Source organism: Penicillium subrubescens (assembly GCF_028828155.1).
Source record: "Penicillium subrubescens strain IBT 31985 chromosome Unknown utg000002l_segment0_segment0, whole genome shotgun sequence".
NCBI classification, from domain to species: Eukaryota; Fungi; Ascomycota; class Eurotiomycetes; order Eurotiales; family Aspergillaceae; genus Penicillium; species Penicillium subrubescens.
Genome location: NW_026643152.1, coordinates 4,630,365 through 4,650,126, shown reverse-complemented (window position 1 = coordinate 4,650,126; position 19,762 = coordinate 4,630,365). Strand labels below are relative to the sequence as shown.

The 19,762-nt window shown below is 48.3% G+C and overlaps 6 protein-coding genes across 6 annotated transcripts; 4 read left to right on the top strand and 2 right to left on the bottom strand.

The window, feature by feature from the left end:
- Window positions 1–2,223: 2,223 nt before the first annotated feature.
- Window positions 2,224–4,421, top strand: N7473_003056 (glycerol kinase; the record flags this gene model as incomplete). The annotated part of the gene is made up of 4 exons (XM_057148996.1): window positions 2,224–2,357; window positions 2,450–3,435; window positions 3,518–3,684; window positions 3,759–4,421. The coding sequence occupies 4 exons, from the start codon at window positions 2,224–2,226 to the stop codon at window positions 4,419–4,421; spliced, it is 1,950 nt and encodes a 649-aa protein (XP_057012650.1).
- A 2,474-nt stretch (window positions 4,422–6,895) lies between these two features.
- On the bottom strand, window positions 6,896–7,411 carry N7473_003055 (uncharacterized protein; the record flags this gene model as incomplete). The annotated part of the gene is made up of 1 exon (XM_057148995.1): window positions 6,896–7,411. One exon carries the CDS (start codon window positions 7,409–7,411, stop codon window positions 6,896–6,898), a length of 516 nt encoding a protein of 171 aa, XP_057012649.1.
- Window positions 7,412–8,616: 1,205 nt separating this feature from the next.
- On the top strand, window positions 8,617–9,743 carry N7473_003054 (oxidase ustYa family protein; the record flags this gene model as incomplete). The annotated part of the gene is made up of 3 exons (XM_057148994.1): window positions 8,617–8,893; window positions 8,957–9,225; window positions 9,300–9,743. 3 exons carry the CDS (start codon window positions 8,617–8,619, stop codon window positions 9,741–9,743), a joined length of 990 nt encoding a protein of 329 aa, XP_057012648.1.
- A 1,176-nt stretch (window positions 9,744–10,919) lies between these two features.
- Window positions 10,920–11,670, top strand: N7473_003053 (MFS transporter; the record flags this gene model as incomplete). The annotated part of the gene is made up of 2 exons (XM_057148993.1): window positions 10,920–11,564; window positions 11,599–11,670. 2 exons carry the CDS (start codon window positions 10,920–10,922, stop codon window positions 11,668–11,670), a joined length of 717 nt encoding a protein of 238 aa, XP_057012647.1.
- Window positions 11,671–11,841: 171 nt separating this feature from the next.
- Window positions 11,842–13,613, bottom strand: N7473_003052 (isoflavone reductase family protein). Its single transcript, XM_057148992.1, has 2 exons — window positions 13,053–13,613; window positions 11,842–12,952 (listed from the first exon to the last, which is right to left on the bottom strand). The coding sequence occupies exons 1-2, from the start codon at window positions 13,583–13,585 to the stop codon at window positions 12,511–12,513; spliced, it is 975 nt and encodes a 324-aa protein (XP_057012646.1). The 5' UTR covers window positions 13,586–13,613; the 3' UTR covers window positions 11,842–12,510.
- A 559-nt stretch (window positions 13,614–14,172) lies between these two features.
- N7473_003051 (uncharacterized protein) lies at window positions 14,173–19,358 on the top strand (the record flags this gene model as incomplete). Its single annotated transcript, XM_057148991.1, has 11 exons — window positions 14,173–14,214; window positions 14,284–15,036; window positions 15,100–15,679; window positions 15,737–16,488; window positions 16,558–16,720; window positions 16,787–17,146; window positions 17,200–17,323; window positions 17,380–17,567; window positions 17,636–18,260; window positions 18,335–18,793; window positions 18,872–19,358. 11 exons carry the CDS (start codon window positions 14,173–14,175, stop codon window positions 19,098–19,100), a joined length of 4,275 nt encoding a protein of 1,424 aa, XP_057012645.1. The 3' UTR covers window positions 19,101–19,358.
- Between the last annotated feature and the right edge of the window lie 404 nt (window positions 19,359–19,762).

Here is a 19,762-nt window from a genome sequence, read left to right as displayed (position 1 = left end):
CACGCCCTCAAAATGGAGGTGTTCATAGTTTTTTTCTGACAGCACATATTTCTTCAAGCCCGATGGTTCGCGTTTGTATGGACGGCCGTTTGACCGGGAAATGCCGGCCCATTTTTGATTTCCGGGGCCAAGAGTATTCCAAGAGTATTCCAAGAGTAGAATATGATAGAAGTGAGTAACAACTACTACCGTAATTGTGTCCCTTTTGCCAATCTTCCATTGGCAGAGGGGCAATAAGCAGAGAGACACGCCTTCAGGTGTGGTGGGATAAGCGGGCTGGTAACACCCAAAAATTGCGCGGTATTCCCAATGGCTCCGGGACGCAGACAAGGTCCCTGACACGCCCAGCTGTGTCAACACAACCCGGGCACCGAAGGGGCGCGTTGGAGGTTGTACGGAGAAGCTTCTATGGCTTCTGTTACCCATCGGCAAGTCGACGGGACTTTCCGAAGACCACGCAGGTATCATTGCAATTTCTAGAAGTTCGAACCGTACCTGTGAGTTCGAAGCTTTTGCAATTGTGAGTGAGAAAGTAGGTAGTTGGAAAGTAGACCGGTGGTCTTCACCGTTTCCAGGGCCGACCAGCGACCAGCCTCCCAAGGCTGGGCGTGGCCGTCCACCTTTCAACATACCGTTGCCTTCCAAACCCCTGGAATAAGCTGGGGCATGTTTATGTCGAGGTGCAGTCTGACGGGTAGTATTTTCAAGCAGAGTTTTCTTGTCCGTGTATATTCTTTGGGGCCTTGGAAGCTTTGGGGCTGGGATTGATGATGACACCCTAATACCCAATTTCGCGCTCGTGTGACCCTTTGCTCAACGCCCACTTACTTTCCTGGCTCTTTGTACCCATATATTGTCGCATTGTGATGACCAGGATAAACCTCGAATACCAGGAGAGGACCATGACATTAGTGAAAAGGCGAAATTGACTTCTGGAGGGCCATCTCGTATCTTGTCCTCCACGAGAAAATCAAACCATCGGATTCGTCGGTTATCGCCGCAGCATATTCATCTCACCGACAGAACCGCGACTGGCAGGCCAAGAACAGTCCAAGCGTCGATCAGGGCAGGGCGTGCCAGTCGGATTGGAATTGTGACGGGAATTACGGTTTGGGCTGGATTGACTGAAGGTTGATGCTCGGCTGGTGGTAGTTGGGTTCGGTGAGTATTTGAGATGTATAGGGGATGTTGATGATGCTGGTGACGATGCTGGTGATGGTCGTGATGGACGTCCTGCTGCAGGTTGACAGACATCATATTGCAGAGTGGAGACGTGAGATTCTCCACGGCGGGGCGATTCGAGGTCGTCTGTTGGCCCCCACAATTCCTCCGGAACCTGGTCTGTGACTCTGTTAGTCTTTGTCTGGATTGTTTGTGGCTTTTGAACAATCTTGTAGTGAGATGAATGGATGAATCCGAGATCCATGCAGTTTATAATGGCCATTGTTGATTATAGTAAGTGTCTCTCGTGCTTCGAGTGGTAGTTCTCGTTCTCAGGGGTTCGTTTGTTTAGGTGGGTTTGTTCCCCCAGAAAGATCGTCGGAGTGGAGAGTGTTCATCTCATGTACAGACGATCTCATGTACAGTAGTACTTTAGAATTCGAGTCTGGCAGGTCTGTTAAATTAGCAACCGTCTGATTTAGATCCTGGATGCAGTTAGTACATGCACGACAAGCATGAAGCATGAAGCAGTCAGCACGTTGGAAACAGACTCGAGTCTCGCATGTGCTCGGAGTATCGCGCCCCGACGTCCTTGACAGTAGAGAGTACTACTAACAAAATTATTATTCTAGTCCATAGACAACACTAAATAATACGCTCAAGCATATTGTCGGCTTTGCCAGGCTCGGACCAATCTCTTGGATGAGCCCCCCACCCCCTGGCTAACTGGTCATGGCTCATCTCCAATAATCCCACCAATCTGTGCGCAGTTCTGACTTTCTCTTGAACCCCCCCCCCAAAAGTCCCCAACAGCTCAAGACCCCGCGTGCACGGGAACTTTTGGTGTCACAGCAGCCTCTAGCAAATGCTATTTAAGAAGGAAGGTTGGACCATCTTTTCATTTTGTTTTTCTTGGTGACTGAGTGAGAGAGTGATGTCGTCTGTTCCTGCTTTTGTTTGATACCCCCCATACCTTCATAGAGCATTCCTTTGCGTTCCGTCCTTAGTAGACTTCCCCTCCATTTACTACCTTCTCGTCCACGCGCATTTATTTGAAAAGTCATGCAGCCCTCCGAGATGTTCGTCGGGTCCATCGATCAGGGGACCACCAGCACACGATTTTTGATCTTCAATCGTGATGGTGAACCCGTCGCGTCTCATCAGGTCGAGTTTAACCAGATCTACCCACATCCAGGGTAAGTGGTCCTGTAGAGTTACAAGAGACACTGCGAATAAAGATCTCCTGGAGGAAAAAAGAATGAGAACTAACCTGCCTCCACAAATACAGCTGGCACGAACACGACCCCCTCGAACTCGTCTCATCCGTGGAAACCTGCATCACCGGTGCCGTCCGATCCTTCGAAAGCCAAGGCTTCACCCGCACCAGCATCGCCTGCGTGGGAATCACCAACCAACGCGAAACAACCGTGGTCTGGGACCACGAGACCGGCGAACCCCTCCACAACGCCGTTGTATGGACCGACACACGCTCCCAAGCCATCGTCTCCGAACTAAAAACTCGTCCCGGCGCATCCAATCTCCAATCCCTCTGCGGTCTCCCGCTATCCACTTACTCCTCCGCCACAAAACTGTTATGGATGCTTGGGCACGTGCCCAAGGTGAAAGACGCCTTTGAGCGCGGCACGTTGGCGTTTGGAACCGTTGATGCCTGGCTGGTGTACCGTTTGAATGGCGGTGCCGCTGCCAACGTGTTTGTCTCGGATTCTACAAACGCGTCGCGTACTATGTTCGTTAATCTTGAGACGTTGCGGTATGATGATACCCTGTTGGATTTCTTTGGAATTAAGGGGAAGATTCATTTACCGAGGATTGTGCCCTCGAGTGATCCCTCGGCGTATGGGGTGATTGTGAATGGTGTTCTTGCGCAGGTGCCTATTATGGGATGTCTGGGCGATCAATCGTCCGCGTTGGTGGGACAAAAGGGCTTTTCACCCGGAATGGCAAAGAATACTTACGGCACGGGCTGCTTCTTGCTGTACAATGTTGGCGAGAAACCGGTGTTCTCAACCCATGGACTGCTGGCGACGGTGGCTTATGATTTCGGCGGGAAACCCGTGTATGCACTGGAAGGCAGCATTGCCGTAGCCGGGTCTGGAGTCAAATTCTTGCAGAATAACCTGTCATTTTTCCAGGATTCGAAGGAGGTGAATGACTTGGCCTTGACGGTGGAGGATAACGGGGGTTGCGTGTTTGTGACTGCGTTTAGTGGGCTGTTTGCACCCTATTGGATTGATGATGCCAAAGGGACGATCTGTAAGTCTCGAGATTTAACCGAAACCCTTCCAGTCGTGTCAGTGATTTGTTCGTGATGTCTGACTTTGCTTTTTCTGTCTAGTTGGTATCACTCAGTACACGCAAAAAGGCCACATTGCCCGCGCAACTCTTGAAGCCACTTGTTTTCAGACCAAAGCCATCCTCGACGCAATGGAAAAGGATAGTGGCAAAGCTCTTTCTGAACTTGCTGTCGATGGAGGTATGAGTAACTCAGATCTAGCAATGCAGGTAAGAACTTCTTTAAGCCTCGATACCCCCTAATCCTAGGATACGGACCAGTGCTAACCACTCCCAACCTATAGACGCAAGCAGACTTAATTTCTATCCCGGTCTACCGCCCAAAAATGCGCGAAACCACAGCTCTAGGCGCCGCAATCGCCGCCGGCCTCGCGGTGGGCATGTGGCGCAACTTTGCCGAACTACGCGACATCAACCGTGCCGGCGGCGCTGTCTTCGAGCCGCAAATTACCCGTCAAGAAAGCGCCACCAAGTTCGAACAATGGGAGAAAGCGGTTTGTATGAGCCGTGGATGGATTAGCACTGACAGCACCGAGGGCAAAGACGGAGATAGAACCCTGAACAACGAAACAAAACCCGCCACCCATGATTCCCAGCACACGAACACAAACAAAACCACAACCAACGGAGCACCACTACCACCAACCGCGAACCGGGGTCTAAATATCCCCAAGTCCGCACCCCGACAAACCAATTCCCCACTAGTCTCAGAGCTAATCACGAGCGACGGTTTCGGAACGACATTGAAAGTGAAGACGAGATCAGCCGCGAATGGAGAATCAGACAGAAATCGGGATTGGGACTTTTCGCCAGCGAAGACGCCATTGATTAGTGTTTCGGGGGATTTGGATGATGCTGATGAGGAAGATTTGTTTTTGGAGTTGAGGAAGGTGGAGATTTTGCAGAAGTTGAAGAAATTGCAGAAGTTGAAATTGGGGTATTTCTAGCTTTGATAGGTAGACCTCTAGCTTACTTGGATTTGTTGCTGCCGCACTATTGCCTGTTCCTTGGCTGATATTCACCATAGGGAAAGACTGAGAGCTATAAGCCAATTTTCGACCTCCAGAGATGTTCCCAATAGCATGGCAGTCCGGCAATCCTGAAGTTATTTCTCTTGGGACTGATGCTATAGCTGGGGCTGTAGGCTAGTTTAGGTAGTGAATGGCCAGCCACTAGTGCCTTATCTTATCTGTAGGTAGATTATGAGGTAGTAATGGTGGGATCATTCGTGGGATCAGATATTGAAGAATAAGCGCTTTTAAGATATAAGTCTATAGCAGAAAACTGAATTCAAGACTCGTTATATGCAGTATCGGATGATCCCAAGCTTAGTGTGCAGTATAAACAAAAGTTATCAGTCAACCGAATTTCCAGGAGGGCAAAGTATACTATCCTCTAGTGAATTAAGATAAAAATGCCGATATACTGTTTATTGAAAGGTCAGGTACTTTACTATCGTCATTAGAGCAAAGGGGCCTTATTCAGATAAATCGCCCAGGTAGAGCAGATATATTCGCAACGTTCGTCTCAACTTAGATCGACTAAGAGAGTGTGCGGTGGCAGCGATCGAGAAGGCTAAAAAGTATGTTAGGCTACAGTCGCTCTTCTGCCTCTTCTCGCGCTTTTCTCTCTTCCTCTTCACAGCGCTCTACCTTTTCCCGTGCTTTTCCTCTTATTCTCGCGCCTCTCTCCCTTTCACAGGCCAGTCTCTCTTCCACGAGCTAACGTCGCATTTCGGCGATGGTTTTTTCTATTACTTATCACAACTAGTATTCAGATAATCGAGCGACAAGAGCCAATGCTAGCACTAAGAGAGGAGGGGAGGGAAAGGGGAGTTTCCAAAATAGCACGGGCAGCGACCCGGCAGGGCACCCCCAGCCACTTTATGACGATATCGTCAAATTTACCAACCTGTTAGCTATTTATTAATGAAAAGTGGGTCCCCTACCTCTTGGCTTCTTAGGCGTATAACTGCACTTTCAGAACTATACTCTAATCTCAGTGTGTGTCTGTTGCTATATAGTACACTTTACTCTAGACGTATAAGTTGATGAGAAGACTGCGGAGAGATGGAAATTACATCAATATTCTTTGGCTTCCTATTAGTAAAGATAATAAACTGCTGGGGCTAGCGAAAGAGTAGGCTAGAGCCGCGACCCAGAAGGATGGTGCCCTATAAGAATCGGTCCCTAGGATAAAGTCGACAATACTAAATATCGCTCGGTTCTAAGTAGTTACTAACAATGACTTGCCAGAGAACGTAGGGAAACACGTGAAACGGGTGGATATAGCACTTCTAGGGAAACACACTCCATAAATGTATGATCTATTATCGTGGAAAGAAGCTAGCATGCTGGCCTAACTCCGGACTAGTATAGCTAGACTTAATAGCTACCTTTATCGGATCAACGTTGTAGAGACGGACTTTGTGTGCATGTGGACAAGCAAGAGAGACCGTGGAATACTTTGTCTTCCGATGCCAAAATTGGACCAAACAACGAATAGCATTGCTGCAATGTAGCTATGCTTACTGGGGTAATCTCTCCTTCTTTCTGAGCGGGAAATCGCCCTCTGATGATCAGCATTAGACGCCGAACTTAGAAGCTGTACTAGCCTTAATACGATTCGCGATGGCTTTGGGCCGACTCGACGCCGCATAACCACGTCGACCGACATAAGGATACCCTCCTCACCAACCCACACCTACCACCCTGTGCCAAATATAGTGGACGCGCTTCAATTGAACAATTGAAGAAGCGCCTTCAAGCCAGTCTACTAACAAAATTACTAATCCACAAGGATCCCTATAATATTGACAGCTGAGAGGACATATACAGCAAGGATCAATGTTTAGGTTCCAAGGAGACACGGCGTATGTATATTAGGACCTGTATTAACAGATCAGTTTTAGTTGCCCTTTCGGCTTAGCCGCCGGGCGTTAATGAATTGTGTGTGTGTGTGTGTGTGTGTGTGTGTGTGTGTGTGTGTGTGTACACTTTACTTCACCTAGTTAGCTAGGAGGTCTACAAATCTATATATCTTAGCATTTTGAATTCAACGAAGAATTTGGGCGGGTACGACATGATATCAATTTTCGGAGATATTGTAAAGTAGAGAGTAGAAAAATCAGCAGGGTTCATAATTCCCAAACACTTCGCGTTGACACTGTGTATCATGGAACAGAATTAATCCCACTGATTATGCAGTGATAACCGTCGGGGCATGGAGAAGGAGAAATTGGATAGTCTGCGAGCCACACTCCATTCTGAAAGCCGTGCGTTGTTCCTGGATCCTCACCGAACGAAGTAGAACAAGGCGTAGTCATACTTAAAGCAACAGAGCATATACCTTGGCCAGAAGCGCGTGAAATCTTTGCGATTGCTCTTGTGGGCGGGCCTGGCTAGGCTAAATATTATAGGTATCATGCAGCCTTGACAGCCTCTTCGTCGCGCTTCTCTGGGGCCTCATAATGGGTGTAGTAGAAACGCTTGTCGAGATTCTCGTCACGCTTCTCCGGGGCCTCATAATGGACGTAGTAGAAACGCTTGTCGAGATTCTCGTCACGCTTCTCCGGGGCCACATAATGGGTGTAGTAGAAACGCTTGTCGAGATTCTCGTCACGCTTCTCCGGGGCCACATAATGGGTGTAGTAGAAGCGCTTGTCGAGATTCTCGTCACGCTTCTCCGGGGCCACATAATGGGTGTAGTAGAAACGCTTGTCGAGATCCTCGTCACGCTTCTCCGGGGCCACATAATGGGTGTAGTAGAAACGCTTGTCGAGATTCTCGTCACGCTTCTCCGGGGCCTCATAATGGGTGTAGTAGAAACGCTTGTCGACCTCTTCAGAAGCCGACTCTAGCTGGTCATTGCCAGGGACAGGAAGCCCCAAGGCAATCCCTGCAGCTACAAAGGAAGCGAAAAGGTAAGGAACATGCATCTTGATGTTGGTGAGGATACTGGCAGGCCAGATAAGAGTCACAAGACAAAGTGATACTTGATGACTGATGACTATTTTTCGAGGCCGGACTATGGCTCTTTATAAGCCATGAAACGGGCTCTTTCCTGCCGTATACTTTATGTTCTAGACAGTAGAGAGTCCATAATTCTTCCTAATGCAGATCATTCAAGTGGCGGTCAGCTGCCCGACGACTAGATTTGAGGTTGCATATCGAGTATTCTGCAATTATGATGCTGTGGAACGTGATACAGGCATTATTACCTATCCCCATCCTCCAATAATGCATAGCTACTGGGCTGCATGTTGCTTGCATCTGTACTGTATCTAGACTCTTCTATATCCTTGAGTGAGTTAAAACGTTCATGCGATTGGAAAGTTGCGAATCGCCGGCATGTTATTGCCCAACTTCATTTTACAAGGACAATTGATTCTAAGGAGCTTCCTTCCGCGATATAAACCCGGACCCAGAGAAACTAAGTTCATTCTTCCGTCAAGCAAGGGCAAATAGAGAAAATTCTCTGAGGGACAAACTACTGCGCCAAATATCTCTGCGCGTAGGGCATTAGCAAGAATATTATATACACTGCTACGAAGCACGCCGCCACGGGTCAGACCCCCCGCCGAGTATTGGAAGAAAACATCTACTATCAGAGAAACTAGATACTACTCCAGAGACACATATAGCATGCTTGTTCTCACTGTTGATCATACAATAATAAGCAACAATGGGAATTGCGCACTCTGCAAGTGTCTAGCCAGGTAGTTTGACGAGTATATCCACTGATCCTCATGCAGATCCTTTCCTTAAAATAGCTAAAATACTTGGTCATTATTGTATGCAAGTCCCCAGCAACGCTAGACTAACTAAATATGGGGGTTGATACACTCGTCCAGAGTTACACAACAGATTACATCCTGATATCACATAGACTAGTGATTTGTGACTGTTTTTGCGTGATATGTGCCTTGCTCACACATGCCCTGCATATTCCAACACTTCTGGGTTCAGCTACGCCACCTTGATCTTCTATGCGAGGAGCGGAGGGAAGCACCGTCAACTATTTTTTGGAAGGGTAGACACTAATCGGTAGTCATCATCGTAGCAATCCCTCCGACACTTGAGCTTGATGCTCTCTATTGGTGTCATTTTCCTTTGGCTCTTCACAACGCCGCTCGCAAACAAAATGGGCCTCTCAGAATTTTGGCAGTACTTCCAACGGGAAACTGAGTTCCATGCCCTCGAAACTGACAGTCATTATGGCAATGAGGAAGATGTTGAGTCAGAGGAACTGTTAACAAAGGGGAGGCTTGCACGAAAGTCGGCTCTTCCAAGAGCCTGGATCTGCTTGACGATTGCGAACGTGATCATACTGAGCATTACCATCTTCCTTGTCTTCACTGCTACGAGGAGCCTCCCGAGCAACGAGAAGAATGCCGTTCTCAGGCCAATTTCATGGTGGTGTAAGTCTCCCCTTCCTAGAAAAAAGTACTTCTCCAAATTAACGAGGTTATTGCGCATTATAGCACCGATCCTCGATGACATAGAGATTCCACGATATACTACAACGCTGAACGGGACGCTTTTTGCGTTACCAGAGGTATCGGTTGCTCGTGAAGAGCCCAGTGCTGATAACGACGTAGCTTGGGCACAATATGAAAAAGTCTTGACACATGTTGTCACTCGGGAGCAGATCATTAAGCTGGGCAAAGACCCCAGGACAGTTGCTCGCTTCAATGATGAATACTGGGGCATGGGAGATGATGCGTACATGGTCCAGCTCGATGTGATGCATGTAAGATCTTTAATTTTTCTGCAACAGCGGACAGAAAGCTGTATTTGACATTGACTGACCTGGGGAATATATAGCAAATCCATTGCCTGAACCTTCTACGCAAAGCTGCTTTTGAGGACTACCCTGGCTATGAGCCCGAGTTAGACGTGAAAGACAAGATGTGGTGGATTCATCTTGGCCATTGCACCGATATTTTACTTCAAAATCTCCAATGCAATGCCAATACTGAGGTCTTGACACTGGACTGGGTAGAAGACCGTCAGGCTCCGTGGCCAGACTTCAGTGTGAATCGAAAATGTCGCGACTTTAGTGCGCTGGTAGACTGGCAACGTGAAAATGCCGTTGACCCAGACAAATTCGATGCAATGCCTGTTCCTACAGATGCTTTTGTGTGGCCGGCGCCTTGGAAGAAACAGGACTACGAACTTGGTATCAAATTAGGCGAACATCATGAGCAGGAAGGGGAGGGGCTTGATGATCCACATATGCATCATAACCATCGGCGTGAGGGAAATTGATTCCGTCAGTGGAAACAAGCCCAAAGATAGCTCGGGTTAACGATCGCTCTACGAAAGGAAAGGAGAATGCGCGCGGGCGATTCTGTGTGTCAATAGTATCGAAATGCTACAGTGGCGCGCGAAAGTCTGTGACCCCCCCTGTTGACCGGTAGTAGCACCGCCTTCCATTATTATAGTCCACTAATCCCCCTAAACGCGTACGGCTGTCGCATATCGCGTTATATACAATACTTTTACCGTCAACCCCACCAATATGCCTTGTGCTGGTTTACCAAATATTAGTCATTGATACAGTTTTATTATATTTAACTATTGGAAGTTTTGGTGCAGCGAAATATGTGGCAGAAAATCGCGGTCAGCTAGGAGGGTCACAGACTTTTACGACGCCGCTATATATGGCTTTTCTTCTGCAAGGATCTCAACATTACAGGTCCACGTAATAGTAGGACACGGTCATATGTACTTCCTGCTTGCAGATTCCCATTAAAGGGAGTAGTTTTATTGAGGTTGCCTCACGTTGCCTAACGCTACCTCACGCGACATCTATACCGACATTACTGAGGACTGGCTGCAGGGCTTCTTCCTCACCGAAATCGTACGCATATATTGAAGGATGTGTTGTTTTCCTACTTACGAACCAGGTTGGTCACTCAAGGTAGACAACTTACTGGACTACATGCACCTGCACTGTCTGGGGTACAAGATTTATAAAGTGCGCTATTTACATTGTTGCTTATTCTCGTCGGATAAACAGTAACAAACAGCATTATTTTTGACTATCCAGGTGTTCTGATAGTGGAGGGTTGTCCCAACACAGCGGGAAGTACAGTAGTAGTCCATAGTGGTGGGGCGCTTCCAAGGTAGATTTTTGTCACAGCAAGCCGATACAGTATGGATTTGTATGCAAGAATGGGCTAATCTATCACACAACAGAGGACTCATGCACAGAGTGATCAGGCGGTAAAATTGACGCCAGTGTAGGCAAGGATCGTCATCGACCAGATTCGTAAGAGGCTGGAGGAATGTGGTCACCGCTCATCTTCTGGCTTTGTTTGTGATCGCCTCTCGAATGTCGATACAAGGAACACCTCCCGCCCGGAGGAAACCCTGCACTGGCTGGTCAGTCAATCTAGCACTTCCCTCTTTTCCTCCGGCGCTTCCTTCATATTATCAACCATGAGCATACCAGGCTCGCCGCCAGAGTTTAGCCATCGGGGCGATGACGAAAATACCTCGTTCCTCTCACGGCAGCCCAGTGACCTGCCTGTGCCGGGTCAATCGGAATGTTGTGGTGACTCGGACTCGGAGCTGTCCCCGCGCACCCGTTTCCGCCTTTTAATTACACTGATCATGATATTGTTAGCCTTTGAAATTGGTGGACAGATGATCCCAGGCCCCATGGTGCGACTGATCGAGACCATCGCATGCGATAACTACTGGCGTCAACACGACCCAGCTCGGCTGCCAGCGCCGGGTCATCTTCCAGAACACCTGTGCAAGATATCAGCGGTGCAAACGGAAGTAGCCACGGTGAAAGGGTATTCTGACTTGCTCGAGGCCTTATTATGTCTGTCAATCTTGGTCTGGAAGTACAACGTTGATGTTAACATTGCCGCAGGTGCCATTTGTGCTATTCCGTACGGGATATTGGCAGATAGATATGGTCGCCGGCGAGCCATCCGACTCACTATTCCTGGATTTTTGCTCAACGCAATCATCACCAATTCCGTCCTGTGGTTCTCTGATGTTCTGCCTCTCCGCGCTATCTGGCTCGCAGCTCTCAGCTGGACCATAGGCGGAGGACCCTCAGTCGCCCTCGTCGTAATTTGGACAATGTTGGCTGATCTCACTACAGATCAGCAACGTGCAAGACTATTCTTTCGAGTCGGACTTGCCAGCCAGATTGCGAGCTTTCTCGCCAGTGTAATTAGCTCCGAATTAATGACACTGAACCCTTGGATACCTTTGCTACTCGGTTGTGGGACTGTCACAATCGGATTAGGTTGTGCGCTTTCTCTTCCTGAGACCATGAGCAGGGTGAAGACAGCGGAAATGGCACGATCGTGCTCGGATGAGCCACCATTATCCTGCGAAACCCCTTGGAAGTCAGAATCCACATATTCTATTGTGCAGAGGAAGATCGCACGTCTCATCCATCCTTTCCTTTTCATCTTGGACCGCAATCTTCTTCTACTCCTATTCTCCTTTGCTGCAGTCCAGTTCGCGCAGAGCTCCTCTTCGTTCTTGACTCAGTATATTTCGACACGCTTTGGTTGGACGCTGTCACGAGCTAATCTGCTGACTTCCCTCCACATAGCGATCACCATTCCTGTATTTATTTTTCTACTCCCATCTCTCTCGAAAGTTCTGCATTTTCTGCCCCTACCAAGGAGAGACCTTCAGGTTGCGCGTTTCAGTGATTTTGCTCTCACCCTGGGGTCACTTGGCGTTGGTCTCTCTCCATCAGTCATATTATTGATTCCTAGCATATGCTTGCATGCCATTGGAGCGGGATTTGCCCTAGCCTTACGATCCCTCATCACGGCTTCGGTTAAACGGGAAGAAACCGCGAGACTCTACTCCGCGATCGAGATTGTGCAGATGGTGGGAGGTACCTTGGGCACTCTGTGCTTCACGAAAGCTTTTAGCTCTGGGTTAAGAATGGGTGGGGTAGCAGCTGGGCTGGTGTGGATATTGGGCAGTTTACTTTACGCGTTGGTGGGACTTGCACTCACACTTGTTAATGTATAAACTCAAGCAGTCTCTCTCATTCCAACAATTTCTGCAAAGCACTTTCTAGCCGTTCCTCCGGCAAGGAAAGTAAGCCGTTCGCACTTGCTTCATAATTCATGTAATCCCCGCCACACCCTTCGACACAAGTAACATAGCGCATGAGTGTTGGGAGACCACTGAAGTTTCCTTGCGATAATTCCTCCAGTGCCCGCCGTTTCTCCTCTTCAGCATTTTGGTAGCTTTCGTCCCACCTTCCCGTCAAACGTCCCAGTGCGCTCAGAATACCATTCTGTGAGACATTGAAGGACTCAATGAACAAATATGTGTTCGTGGCCTTGATGGGTTCCAACAGAGCATTTTTGACCGCCAGAGCGGTAGTGCTGAGAGTTGTCGTAGACCAGTGGTGATTTTCATGACCGTCCAGGATTGTTGCGTGCCTGCTCCGGAAGTCGAATCCAAGAAAATGGGGAACAGCGCTGCGAACAACGGGCGTAAGCGCCTCGCTTCCTCATTTTTTATTTTGGGCAGGAAACAAAGATGGAAAGAGTACCCATTCTCGAGGGGAAAACCACTTACATCTCGAAGAAGGGTCCAGTCACAAAAGCGGTCCACTTCAACCCTTCAACCTCCTTGCTCTGGAGGTACTCTACAATCTGTCTTTTCTGCGTGACAAGAAACGGGGGAAGTAGCTGCGCCAGCTGCTCATTCCGTGTATCATGTCCGAACTCCGATGGCACAAAGTACTTCACCCCAGCCTTGAGCGCAGCGTTGATGATCGTCTTCTGCTGCTGCACAGCTTGTGCAGCGATCGCGCTAATGATCGCGTCTTGACCCCTGAGTAATTCGACAAGTTCGGACTCGCTTGTGTCATAGTTTTCTCCGACACAGTAGGATGGAATATGGGATGGGAATCGACTGCAGTCTGAGGAAGCACGGCTTAAGATGGAAACCTGGAAGTGAGGGTCCGTATCAAAAGCCGACACTAAATGCGGGCCAAGATGGCCGCCAGCACCGATGATGATGACTTTTCGAATCAGTGGTGATGAACACATTTTTTGTTCGATGAAGAGTGATCGTTGATGCTGGAAATGGAGGCTCCAGTATCTCATACAGGTTTTATATGCCTCAAGGTTTGTCTACACCTGTTCTATTCCTGACACTAGTGAATGGGCATCACATTATCCCATCGATTCTATGGCCCCTATTCGTCTACGTAGAGCTCGTGTGATGAGAGTCAACCCTTGCATTACGCAGATCCTATGATCGTCGCGCAGTAATGCGCTGTACCTATTTATTGGCTTGGCATGCGGCTCATGGCTTTTATTCCAAATTGCCCGGCCAACCATACCACAAGATATATTCCATCAATGCTTTGCTCCCGCTAGGTGAAGGGGTGGAATACTTCTCGCCACTTGGTCGGCCCACAACTAATTGCATACCTTTCACAACCTTGATAAATACTGATAGATCAGTCCCGTTCAACTGATACGGACGGACTGAGTGGTTAGACCCGACTGGACTAACCGGCTATGTATGCACGAACTACGAGATCCGATTGTCTACCAAGGAGCGATGATCGATTCGGTCCACGGGTCAATGTCAATTGTCGAGACTTTGACTTCACCTTTTTGTTTGAAGATGCAATTTTTATTCTTCTACCTGCCATAATCTTCGTTCTATTCTTGCCAGGCCGAATATGGCGACTTTCCCAACACCCAGTGCAAAGGCTCTCTTACAAGTTGGTGGCTTTCAAAATTGTGAGCGCCGACCAAAAGACAGTGATTCAATTGCTGACTTCTTTTCTTAGTTCTGTCTATGTACATTGTGCTTTCTGCACATTGTGTATACTATCGTTGGCAATCGAAATAAATCATTGCACACCACAATATCCTCCGCTGCAGGGGCCATAAGCACCACCGCCACAGTAGGAGCAGTACTGGTATCCGTTCTAGGCTCACAACGCTCCTTGCAGACATCCTCCCTCCTTGAGATATATTATACCATCCTAGTGATCACCTACCTGCCACGACTACGCTCACTCTGGCTTAGTCCTCATGTTGATATTCCGCGGAATCTATGGACAGCAAACTACATTTTGACTGTCTTGGTCGCTCTACTAGAATCATGCGGGAGAGGAATCTGCCGGTCGAGCTCCCTCAAGTCAAAGTATTCTCAGGAGGAGGCTTTTGGATTCTGGGGACGTAGTCTTTTTGTCTGGGTATTGCCCACCTTGCGACAGGGCTATTCCCGCAACCTCCAGGCTGAAGAGATTTCCCCTGTAGACCATCCGCTCCAGGGCCATAGAGCCCGTCTTCGGCTACAAGAGGCTTGGAGTCAGTGCCGACCTCGCTATCGGCTTTTGAAAGCGGTCTTTCTTGCTTATGCCTGGGATATCTCCGCATGTATCCCGCCACGTCTGGTTCTCGGTGGCTTCACAATCTGTCAGCCCTTTCTCATCAAGGCTGCGATTGATCTTTCTGGGCAAGGATCCTCGCCACCTGTCAAGGAATATAGGAGGGCCCTCGTCGGAGCTTTTATACTGGTATATCTAGGGATGGCTGTAAGTCCGACCGACAATCACTAAAGGTGATTTGTCAGACTCACTCTAATCTGTTTACCACAGATTTCAAAGGCAGTTTACGGGCGACTGGTCAATCGTGTCATGAGCATGACACGAGCGGGTCTCATGTCTGTCATCTACCAGCGCACCACGGAATTACACAAGTACAAACTCGGTGACTTGCAGGCGGTCACGCTCATGGGAACTGACACGGAGCGTATATGTAGTAGCTTGCAATCATTCCATGGCTGCTGGATATCTGTTATTGAAATTGCTTTAGCTGCTTACCTGTTAGAGCGAGAGGTCGGTTTGACATGTGTGGTACCAATTGCCATCTCCGTAGGTTTGTGCATGCCGTGGTCTTCTACTTGCTATAAACTGTACGCTAATTTATTTCCACGAAACAAAGTATGCATGCTAGGGATCGTACCCGTCTCCAGGCACATTGTCCCCGCACAAAAAGACTGGGTCGTCCGAGTCCAACGGCGTATGGCAATGACTCTTAAAATGCTCGAGAATATGAAGGCGATAAAAATGCTTGGGCTGGATGAGGCGCTTTATACAACGGTTTCCAATCTGAGAGAAGCGGAGTTGAAGACATCGGAGGGCTTTCGCAAGCTGCTGATATGTACTGTCACTCTTTGTGAGTGCATACACTTAGCGTTCAAATGACACAAGACTGACAAAAAGGGAATTATAGCGAATCTGCCAGCAGACTTTGCCCCTTACGCGACATTCACCGTCTACACGGTGGTCGCCTTAGTGACGCGAGAGAGCTCACTCCTTAGCACCCGGGCTTTTACATCCTTATCTCTGATTTCTATCCTAACCGGCCGTCTCCTATCGTTTATCCAATCGCTGCCCCAGTTTGCGCAGTGCTTGGGATGTCTGGACAGAATAGATGCCTATCTTTCCGATTCTGATCAAGGCACAGTACCAGGCAGTCAGACAAAGGGGCAAACGTGGCCTCATTCTGATGAAGTAGTCTCACTCAAAGCATCCGATTGCTCCGTGGCGCCGAAGGAGCCTCATTCCGATGATAGTATTTCACCGTCAACGAAAACAGTGAACATCGCCTGGTCGCTGGACTCTGGCCCAATCTTCCGGAACCTTAACCTTACCACCAATAAGGGAATAACCGTGATAGTTGGCCCTTCTGGTTCAGGGAAAACGACGCTAGTGGAGACAATCTTGAATGACACTATCGTCGCAAAATGTAACCCTCATTTGCCGGCTCCCGCGGTCGGATACTGTGCTGAAACACCCTGGATTCTCAACGATACTATCAGAACCAACATCATCGGTGTGAACGGCCAGTATGAGAAGGACTGGTATACTTTCTGTCTTTCGATGGCTGCTCTCAGCCACGATCTTCAATCGTTTCCGGCCGGCGATCTGCACTTGGTCGGAAATAACGGGATTGCGCTGAGTGGGGGACAGAAGAAGCGAGTCGTAAGTCTACAATGCTAGTTAAAGATGGCTTAACGGAGGACCATGCAATAACTGACCAAGCATGCCTAGGCTCTTGCTCGAGCTATCTATTCCAGGCTACCGGTTCTCATACTGGATGATGTCTGGAGTGGCTTGGATTCGAAGAACATACAGCTTGCTCAAAGTAACCTGTTGGGGGAAAATGGCTATTGTCGACAAGCAGGTATTTCGGTCATACTGACTTCTCGTGCTCGTATGATCTCCTAACCTGAGCTGAAATTGTTTTCTCTCTGCGGCTTGCCTAATGACTCGATTACAGTACCCCCGTTCGCCGACCATGTGATTGTTCTCCAAGGAGGGTCAGTTATTGCCAAGGGATCCTACGAGGACGTGATATTGCGTGTGCCGGAAATTGCCGAGAGATATCCTTCGGACAACCTTGAGGCCATGGAACTTATAAGAAACAAAAGTGGTGAAATGATCGAAGGTATACCCCCAATGACTGAGTCCACGCTCAAAGAATCAGCCCCGGCAAACCCAGCAGGTTTTGGAGAAGATCTTTCGAGGCGAGATAGTACCTGGAGTACTTACCGGTACTATATCAGTCGAGCAGGCCGATGGAAAACTGCCTTTTTTCTATTCTGCTGTCTAGTCAGTGCTTTCTTCAGCAACTTCGTCAGTAAGTTAAATTTCTCGCTTATTGACAAATGATATGAGTCTTATGTGATTTAGCGATTTGGATTCAGTGGTGGTCTGAAGCGAATGGTAAACGGCCAAATTCAAACCCAGGATATTATTTGGGCGTTTACGCCGCTCTTGTGTTTTTGAATGTAAGCTTTTACATCATTGGTTGCTAGTGAGTATTTCCAATTCAAAGTTGTACCGATATCCCGCGCTGAAACTCGAAGACAGTCTGCTCATCATCGGTATCATAAATAATACAGCCCAAGCATTGCACTCGGATCTCTTGAAAACAACCTTGAACGCCCCATACAGCTTCTTCCACAAGACAGACAGTGGCGTCACAGCCAATCGGTTCAGTCAGGACATGGATCTCATTGATATGAAGCTTCCAATGTTTGCAATCGGATTCACTGGAGGTATGCGGCCCATTCTTGCCTTTACCATCAAAGCTGCCTTCCTCTAATCGAGACCAACCCGCCGTTAGCGGCCTCACTCTGCCTCATCAAAGCGATACTTCTCTGTGTAGTCGGCAAATACTTCGCTCTGACAATGCCTCTCCTTTTGGCCGTCATTTGGTTCGTCCAACGGTACTACTTACGAACATCAAGACAGGTGCGACTGCTTGAAATTGAGGCAAAGTCACCCCTCTACACGCACTTCACCGAAACGATCGCGGGAATTTCGACGATCAAGGCATATCATTGGCAGAGCCAATTTCAACAAACATGCGATGAGCATATCAACAATACACAACGGACATATTACATGCTTCTGTCCATCCAACAATGGCTAGCATTCATCCTTGATCTGCTGGTGGCTGTCATGGCGGTAGTTATCGTCTCTATCACCACATGCTTGCATGACAAATTCAGTCCCGGAGAGATCGGTGTCGCCTTGAACATTGTTCTCACCTTCAATGACGCGTTAGCACAGGCAATCACATCATGGACACAAGTTGAAACCTCTATCGGCGCAGTCACACGTGTACAACGATTTCGAGACACAACTCCGACTGAGCTTCGTCAGGGGGCGACAGAGACCCTTCAGTCTGTTCATGACTGGCCCAGCCGGGGAGCTGTTGTCTTTCATCAAGTAACTGCTTGTTACAGGTTTGCTAGCCCCTCCCCAGCCTAGTCACACCGACTGTCGATTGAAAGAACTAACAACAAAAAACCACCTGCAGCTCGAACACTCCCCCAGCCCTCACAAATGTCAACCTCACAATAAAACCGAGCGAAAAGATTGCAATCTGCGGGCCATCCGGGAGCGGCAAGACATCCCTCATTCTGGCACTGCTTCAAATGATAGAGGTCCGATCAGGGAGTATCTCTATTGATGGCCGCGACCTGCAAAGCTTACGACCCGGTGATATCCGCTCGAGAATCAATGTCACCCCGCAGGATCCATTCTTCATCCCCGGGACCGTAGCGTATAACCTGGATCCCACTGCGACTGCATCAAATGTATTGATTGAGACTGCCTTGCGGAAGGCCGGACTGTGGGAGAAAATCTCCTATGCTGGCGGTCTGAGTGCGGATCTCCAGCCCACGAGTTGGTCAGCCGGGGAGAAGCACTTATTCGCACTGGCACGAGCATTGACGAATGACAGTCAGATTGTTATTCTAGATGAAGTGACAAGTTCGTAAGTACTCCGCTTCCACAAATTTCTTTAGAACGTTCAGTTCAAGTTTGTTGTTGCTAATTACTGTGGATTGTCTAGCGTCGATACAACTACTGAAATTATCATGCAGAGAGTAATACAAGAGGAGTTCCCCAACCGTACTGTCATTGCCATTGTGCATCGATTTGGCAACATCGATCTTTTTGATCGTGTCGCTGTCCTTCAGAGAGGCGAGGTCGTTGAATACGATACACCAAAGACTCTACTATCCCAAGATTCCAAATTCAGGGAGCTGTATGTGTCTTCGCTGGGGCACTCTTGCTATTGAGGCAATTAGACCTTTCTGCTGCACGCGTTGGCTGTATGTGTGTCACGTGAATATATGATCCTCGGTGGGATATGATGCTGCCAGGCTTGTGAAAGAACGATTATCCGTGTCAGTGACTCGGTCTTATCATAAGACAGCGCGAATTCTCTCAAAATATTGGTGACTTATCTAGCGAGGGCTTCAAGCTACGAGTGCCAACCGAAAGGGACACTGTACTGCTGCCTTCTTTTGAAGAAATATCCTCAGATGTACCCAGCCCTCGTTTTGCATCGAAATAGAGACTTTTTTTATATGTAGTCAAGTAGCGTCGACGATGTTGTAACCTAGTTGTGCTTAGGATTATAAATAATATTAGATCATTCGCCCGATGTAGCTCCCTTTATATAATATACATGCATCCGCGGTAATATCCTCGATCGGTGGGGGCAGGAATGGAGGTCATCCAACAGAGGCGGCCACCTACGGAAGATTGACAGCACCCTGTCAACAAACTACACCAGAAAGCTATACTGGAGCCTGTCCAAGAACCGAGCGTACCTGCTGACACAGCTACGCACCGTCCACAACTGTCAAGGTAATGATTATCAAAGGTTGTGCCGACGAACGAAGTTCAGTTTGCCTCTACACAACAGATGCTATTCAGGACAGAGGGTGTTAACTGC

Coding starts and splice junctions, on each gene's coding strand:
- N7473_003052 (XM_057148992.1), bottom strand. CDS start 13,585: ATGAGATACTGGAGCCTCCATTTCCAGCATCAACGATCACTCTTCATC. Junction 12,953..13,052: donor ACTGGACCCTTCTTCGAGAT/GTAAGTGGTTTT, acceptor CGTTGTTCGCAG/CGCTGTTCCCCATTTTCTTG.